The sequence below is a fragment of the Denticeps clupeoides genome, chromosome 12 (assembly GCF_900700375.1).
Source record: "Denticeps clupeoides chromosome 12, fDenClu1.1, whole genome shotgun sequence".
Taxonomy (NCBI): domain Eukaryota; kingdom Metazoa; phylum Chordata; class Actinopteri; order Clupeiformes; family Denticipitidae; genus Denticeps; species Denticeps clupeoides.
Genome location: NC_041718.1, coordinates 17,730,832 through 17,738,200, shown reverse-complemented (window position 1 = coordinate 17,738,200; position 7,369 = coordinate 17,730,832). Strand labels below are relative to the sequence as shown.

The following is a 7,369-nucleotide window of genomic DNA, read 5'->3' as shown; positions in this document are numbered from 1 at the left end:
ACATTAATACCAATTCATATTAAAATCAGAACTGAGCGTCCATTCCAACCACACTCCACATGGACAGAGCTGCAGCGGGACCAGAGAGCGGAGGCGACAACATGTTTCTATCCTCATCGGCGGAGCTAATTATGTGGCGCGGCAGCTCTGTAAATACACCTAATGAGTTAGAGAGTGGAGAAGGCGCCGCTCCACACAATGTCTGCTCCTGGCAGGGGTCCCCATCTGCCAGGCCCGCTCCTCCTCAAAGGGCCCGGATTGGCAGCAAAGCAGGACCATTTTGCGTCCTGCATTTTTATGCACTCAGCTCTTTTCTCCTTGATTTGTTTCAGGCACGACCAGATGGAGCGCATCAAGTGAGAAACTGGGAGAATTATTCTCATTATTTATTTGTTAATTTATTTATTTCTCAGAGCAGTGTAAAGTGTTCTCAAAATGCCGGCCCTTTCTGCGGGCCCTCAGATTTCTACATTTGACAGCGGCGCGCCATCAAGAGTAAAGTTGCTTTTAAATGAGGTGAGGTGTGAATGTGCACCATGGAAAGCACCATATGTTCATCTCTTTTAATTAGACATTCATCCAGTCGTCTGAATTTCTCATCCCTGTCAGTGAAACTCGTCCGCTGCCGCCACTGAGTACAATTATAGCTGGTAAAATATTCAGTTGTGTGTCTGAGTGTCTGTAGCTGTGAGCAGTGAGACCTTGTGGGTCATAAAATGTTCTCGACATCAGTTGAGGGCATCTTTAGCCATCAAAATTACAGAAATTACAAAAATGTTTTTTGTATTTATACCATTATTATTTTTATTATTATTATTATTATTATTATAACATTATTCCTAACATGCTTTTTCTAAACAAATAAAGGGAAATTGTCATGTTTTTGCCATCTTGTTTCAGTGCTATATAAGATATCAAGCATGTAATGTGTAAATATTAGAACTCTCACTCAATCTACTTCCTCATTCTGGATTATACAAACCCCCTCCTGTCTACACGTCACATGTTGGAGGTTCAGGCAAAGATTCAATAAAAGAGATTTCAAACGAAGATCCATTTAATGCTGTCAGATATTTCGTCAGCACTTTCGCCTCATATTAGTAATGAGAAATGAATCATTTTAAAGGATGACAATTAAAAAATAATTTTAAAAAGTTATAAACACTTGCCGGTTGGAAATGATAACTGGGGTTTTGCCTCTTATTTTCAGTTTTCATTGGAGGTAGAACATACACAAACACACATCAGCAAATATTTTGTATTATTACTCTTTCGAGACATGTCACTTCACAAACCCGTATCAGCATTAGAGTCAGGTGACCTTTGAACCACATTAAGATAAAGCTATGGTCCTGGTAGTCATCTTTAGGGAAGTGGTGGCCTAGCGGTTAAGGAAGCGGCCCCATAATCAGAAGGTTGCCAATTCCCGATCCCGATCCACCAAGGTGCTACTGAGCAAAGCAAATTTCACTGTGTGCACCGTGTGCTGTGCTGCTGTGTATCACATGTGACAATCACTTCACTTTAAAAACAGAGGGTACATTTCACTGTGTGTGCTGTGCTGCTGTGTATCACAATGGCAATCACTTCACTTTATTATTACATGTGCACATTCCATGTAATTTTTATTTTATACATAGCAATAGCAGCCTGGTTATCACTCAGTATTGTACCGTTTCTTCAGTTATTTTACTGCAAGATTTGCTCTGTTAAAATTTTTTTTGGCAAAACTAAAACAGCTGAGTAAGGGATTGCAATTCAGGACATTTACTGTTTAAAGTACAGCATGCAAGATTAACAGCAGCAGTCTGGTGCTGAAATGAAACGGTCGCCACTGGCACACTGAGCCCTCATCTCCACCCGCTTCAATTAATTTATAGGATCTTCCAGGATACGACTTGATGACAAGACTTTTATAATTCCAACATTAGCCGAAGCAACAGCTGGCAAACAGCACCTCTCCGGAGCAGCGTGGGCGTGTTAGTGTCGGATGTCCAGCCTCACACTGCTGAAGAATTGCAGACAATACTGAAACCAGTCTGGCAACATAGCTATGGCTCATTAAAAGCTGTGCCTCTTCTCACAGAGTTTCACAGTCATGACTTTTCAGTGTTAAAAGGGACGACCGTACGAACCAAGGTAAGACCTTCTTCTCATTTGTAGTTCCCAGACGTTCCTTAAAATTTGTTAAACAAGCTCAAATGAGGTTTTTCCAGCATGATTATGCACACTTGTTGTACGTATGGTATATGTGACACCTGAAGTGATGAGGCAGAACAGAAGCCATGCGTGTTTTAAGTAAGAGGAAGGAGAAAAGTTTTTTACTTTTAGGTTATAGGTTACATAAGAACACTACACATTGGTTATAGTTCAAATAAATATTGTTTCTGTATCTGCCTGCAGACCTCAGGATTGCCTCATCGCTGATGTTACTGGACAGATGACGTTCCAAAAAGGTACGAAGCCCCCGTGGTTATTTTCTGGCGTGGCTCCAGTCTTTCTCAGTACAAGGTTGAGATGTGGGCGTCAGTAATTCTAAAGGGAATCATGCAAAAGTCCCACTCCCTCGGGGGATTTGGAATTCGTCATTTAAAAATGAAGAGAAACTTGTTGCTGCTTTTGAAATGCTCTCAAGTCTTCTCTTTCACATGCAGGACCCTCCAGGCGGTTTAGTGCAGTGTGGTGGAGAGGTAAAGTGCCGGTTTATTTGTTCTTTTCTTCATTTCTGCACACTTTGCATAAGTTTTAAAACTTGTTTTCACTATTTCATGTGACAGGTGCCATTCGCCTCTTGGCCTGCTTATTTGTAGGCCTGCTCATTATGGCTGTTGTGTTCGACAAGTACTTTTTCTGGAGGAAACTCACCAGCACTGAGGAGTATTTTGGTATGAACCTGCTGCTAGTAGAATTGACTGTAGATGCAGGGTCGCATTTTCTCTCTGACACCACAGGCCAGCATCTAATATTAACTAACCTGTCCTAAAATGAGTCGTGGTTTGAATTGGCCTGTTGCTTTTTCTGAAATCGCCCCCGGTGACTGACATTTAGTATCGAGCATGGCAACCATGCTCAATTTATTAACCGACTGAAAAAGGCGACACATAAAACAAAGAACAATAAAACACCTACAGGCAATGAGTTGGGATTTCATTTAAAAAAAAAATGAAAAATAGTCGTACACGATGGATTAATGAACACATGCTGACGTTGGCATTGCGGGTTTTTCAGGTTTAAGGAAAAAGGAACTGCCTGCGGGTGAGTGTGTCTATGCACTTTATGTGTGATCACATCTGTTTACTTGCTGACTGCTTTTATTTGTTTTGTCACACACACACACACACTCATAAACACTCATACACACACACACACACACTCAAAATAACATTAACAGACTATGCAGCTCTTCTGTAGCTCTAGTGTAAAATCAAAAGAAGATAACTGTCAGGAACTGGCAACCCGGCCTGCAATGCAATACGAGTCTGTCCCTGGAAGATGTCTAGCTTGCACCACCCTATGTGCATATATTCATACAGAAAAGTAAAGACCTGGAATCATGAAATATATTTTGCTTGCTGGTTGTTGTCAAGGCTGTGTACACAATTAACATATTTCCAATGCCCATATATAGCCAAGGTGAAACACCATAATTTCAACATTTCAACCAAAAAGGAGAACACGATGATCAATAGTTCCACATGAAAAGTCGTCTGAGCTCTGTCGCTCATTTGCATAGGGTGACAGGGAAGTGCAGGATCTGAAGAGGAAAACATTTGCCTGCTGTGTCTTAAATGACTTTTATTTTTCTTTCCCTTTTACTCCTCGTGTCATGGCACAGTGCTGAATAAGAGCAGTCGCCATGCAGCTAATTGCCATTAGTTTGTTTGCAAGCGATTAGTCTGCTCTTTCGACTCGAATAATTACGTTTTGACACGATCGCTGCTTTATGAATGTTTTATATACATTTCACTTGGCGGTACGTATGTTCCTCCTCCTTCGTCTGCGTGCATGCCTCGGAGTGACAGAGGTGACTCGCCTGCCGGCAAAAACACAGACATAATTAATAGCAGACTTTATTATGCAAAACTAATTAGTAGGAACAGTGCTTTCAAGCTGTCTCCATTTGTCTGTTGGGCCGACAAGAGCTGCAAACCCCCCCCACCTTCACTATTTGCACACTGTACATTCTTCCAATGTTCTGGTTTTATTATGGCTTCCAAATGTGACTGTTCCTCAGTTAATGCCAGTAGGTGCTCCGTCTTTTCTTGCACAGGTGCAAATGCGCCGTCGGAGTTCAAATGCGGCCTGCCGAAGGAATGCCCGGGCGATGAGTTCGCGTTTTATTTGAAGAGCGGGATTGCAAATATACTCGGCCCACGGATCTGCTTTGAGGGCAAGATGTAAGTCCACATCACCTACGAAGGCTCCCGAGGAGTTGCTGATTAATGTTGTCCTTGTGTGTTGTGTCTTTGCACCATTTTAAATGTTTAAATGATCATTTTTCAGTGCAGAGATAAAGTATGCATCTTTTTCCTTTAATTAATAAGGAGATAACTTCCATTGTTACGACAAGGAGCCGCCCACTGCACCCTGAACTCTCTCTCCCACTCTCTTTTGTCCTGTAGCATCATGAGTGGAGTCATGAACAACATTAAAAGAGGAATGAATATTGTTTTAGTCAATGGTGAGTGATAATTTGAGATTGTTATGCTGCATCTCTGAAATAAAATGTCATCATTATTTCTCTGAGAAATTGACCGGCTTTTAAACAAACAGGCGGGACTGGGAAAGTTGAAAAGTTTGAGTCCTTCGACATGTACTCTGGAAGTAAGTCAGACATTTATGAATTCAGTTGAGTGTGACTATCTGTAATCTTTGTACAAGGCAGTGTTTCCCAATCCAGTGTTTCCCAAGCCTTCATATTTCACTGCATATCATACCGTGTATGACTATGTATCTGACGATTAAAATTTGAATTTAAATTTGGAATTCAAATTCAAATTCAAATTTTATTCGTCACATACATAGTCATACACGGTATGATATGCAGTGAAATGCTTTTAGCGACTGCTACAGACCACAGTATTGAAAATGTTGCACGTCTACAATGAAAACCAATATTCTAATATATTGCAAACATAACCAAATATTACACTTTTATGTCTTTATGTGGTGGTAGTAGCCTAGTGGGTAACACACTCGCCTGTGAACCAGAAGACCCGGGTTTGAATCCCGCTTTCTTCCATTGTGTCCCTGAGCAAGACACTTAACCCTAAGTTGCTCCAGGGGGTCACTGTTCCTGTAACTACTGATTGTAAGTCGCTCTGGATAAGGGCGTCTGATAAATGCTGGAAATGTAAATGTAAATCTTTAGCATAAAATATGTGTAACAGTTCGGGTGAAGGAGTGCAAATGATTGAAAGTCTGTATAAAGATAAAAAATAAATAAGTAAAAAAGAGTAAAAAGAGCAGAGATTTTGTTCAAAGAGTAAAATAGCAGAGGTTTTGTGCAAAGACTCCAAAGTGATTGAAGGTGAAAGTGCTGGAGTGTATTGGAGTTCTACGTAGTGTTGTTGTTGGGAGAGGATCATTCCATCCCATGCAGCCTCAACCTTTATAAATATGTCTGAGCCTGGTTGGACAACCCAAAACACGTTATGATCCTGAACGTAAAACCTACATGACCCCGTTTTTTTCATTATTATTACTTTATTTATTCATGTTCACTTTGAACTTCAGTGTATTCAGTCTTGATTTAAATTGGTGGCTCGTTTTTAGTTTGAATTTCCTCAGACCTGTACCCTGCCAAATGCAACTCTTGTCTAAATGTATATTATACATAGTTGAGATGTTGCATGCAGAAATAAGTGAATTAAGGCCCTACACTTTATATCATTTCAGATGTGGAGGATTTGCTGGTCTTCCTTAAAGAAATCAGAAAGGAAACTCTGGTTCTGGTGGCTTCGTTTGATGATGCATCCACAATGTGAGTACGGATAATGAAAATACTTGTGCTTTTTTATTTTTCCATCATGGAAGATCAGCCCTGATCATATACAACACATATAGAGTACTGTAAACGTAACACATAAATTATGGAAAAATCTGAACTCAAAACCTCACAATAACTGGTGCATCCTTCATGCTGCTGGCTTAAATAGGGATTTTGAATGTCATTCCTGATAATATGGTGCTACAAAATAATGTATTTTCATTATTTTAAGTCTTTTCAGTATTTTCGGCCTTTATGTCAATGTTTGTAGTTCATGAACAATGCCGGTCAGAAAATCCTTCTCCATTTTCTCAAATTTTTGTCCTCACCATTTGTTTCAACCTGATGCCAGATATGCACATCAATATGTTTTAATTAATGTTGCAGGTTTCAGCCGCATGTTTTAATCTCCTCTGCGTCTCCCCGCAGTCTCACAGATGAGGTCCGGAACATTTTCGCAAATCTTGGAAGTAAAGAGATCGAGACACTGGGCTTCAGAGATGCCTGGGTGTTTGCAGGAGCACACACCATCCAAGGAAACAGCATCTACGAAAAGGTGTGTGGTGTGTGAACGTGAATTTAAATTCATGCACCTGGTTGTTCACACTGAGGCATTCAACAACAGTTTCATGAAGTAGTTTTCCCTGCCTATATTATATCATTATTGCACTTGATATTTTTGGTGGACACAAAATTATTTTCTTTATCAATCTTTTTCAATTTTCTTTCAGATTTTGAAAAATAACGAGACAAACAACAAATATAACGGATGGCCGGATTTGGTTGACCTTGGAGACTGCTTTCCAAAAAATCTCTGATGTTCTATAGGCTGAGAACAAAGAGACCTGCAAAAAAGCAGATTATTAGTAATGGTGTGGTTTATTTCTTTATGATCTCATTGAGCTCATACCTAAATGGAAATGATATAAGGCAACATGATATATGCACAATGTGTTAAATCTATTAAAGTCCGTCACCAAGGGTGGCACAGGCAGCTTCAATTTAAACGATTTAAACATCCCACTAAACATATCGTATTGTCCTAACGTGCAGAATGAGTCAGTAAAGCTTACAACATATCAGCTTGTGTGTGTGTGTTATATTCTTCGTTTTGCTCATATTGTTCTGTATCAAACAATATGTTGTACATACATAACATTTTCAGACATCGAGGGTACGAGGGACAGGTGCACGACTTTTATGAAGCACCAGGGCGCCCCCTGGGAACAGCGTTGGTTACCCTTGCTATACAGCCACTCATATGGGGGTAAACAAAATACATATTCAAAAACTGGAAATGGGACCCCGGTGGAACCAACGAGATACGGAGTTGGCGCCCTCTGGTGGCCACGACTCAACGGGACGTGACAAATAAAACAA

The 7,369-nt window shown here is 40.3% G+C and overlaps 1 protein-coding gene across 3 annotated transcripts; it reads left to right on the top strand.

Moving 5' to 3' along the window:
* The first annotated feature begins 1,776 nt into the window (after positions 1 to 1,776).
* On the top strand, positions 1,777 to 7,068 carry LOC114800525 (protein FAM3D-like). 3 transcript variants are annotated; one of them, XM_028997997.1, is made up of 11 exons: positions 1,789 to 2,139; positions 2,404 to 2,456; positions 2,655 to 2,690; positions 2,778 to 2,885; positions 3,229 to 3,255; positions 4,271 to 4,397; positions 4,623 to 4,681; positions 4,774 to 4,824; positions 5,899 to 5,983; positions 6,419 to 6,545; positions 6,721 to 6,837. In XM_028997997.1, exons 2-11 carry the CDS (start codon positions 2,441 to 2,443, stop codon positions 6,805 to 6,807), a joined length of 723 nt encoding a protein of 240 aa, XP_028853830.1. In that variant the 5' UTR covers positions 1,789 to 2,139; positions 2,404 to 2,440; the 3' UTR covers positions 6,808 to 6,837. The 3 variants fall into 3 exon arrangements, with proteins under 3 accessions (XP_028853832.1, XP_028853831.1, XP_028853830.1); XM_028997999.1 differs by lacking the exon at positions 4,774 to 4,824 and having other exon boundaries at positions 1,777 to 2,139; positions 6,721 to 7,068; XM_028997998.1 differs by lacking the exon at positions 3,229 to 3,255 and having other exon boundaries at positions 1,786 to 2,139; positions 6,721 to 7,068.
* The last annotated feature ends 301 nt before the right edge of the window (positions 7,069 to 7,369 follow it).

Bases quoted from the DNA above. Each gene is read 5' to 3' on its own strand.
- LOC114800525 (XM_028997997.1), top strand. The intron at 4,825-5,898 runs GTAAGTCAGACA...ATATCATTTCAG, and splicing joins CTTCGACATGTACTCTGGAA to ATGTGGAGGATTTGCTGGTC. The intron at 6,546-6,720 runs GTGTGTGGTGTG...ATTTTCTTTCAG, and splicing joins GAAACAGCATCTACGAAAAG to ATTTTGAAAAATAACGAGAC.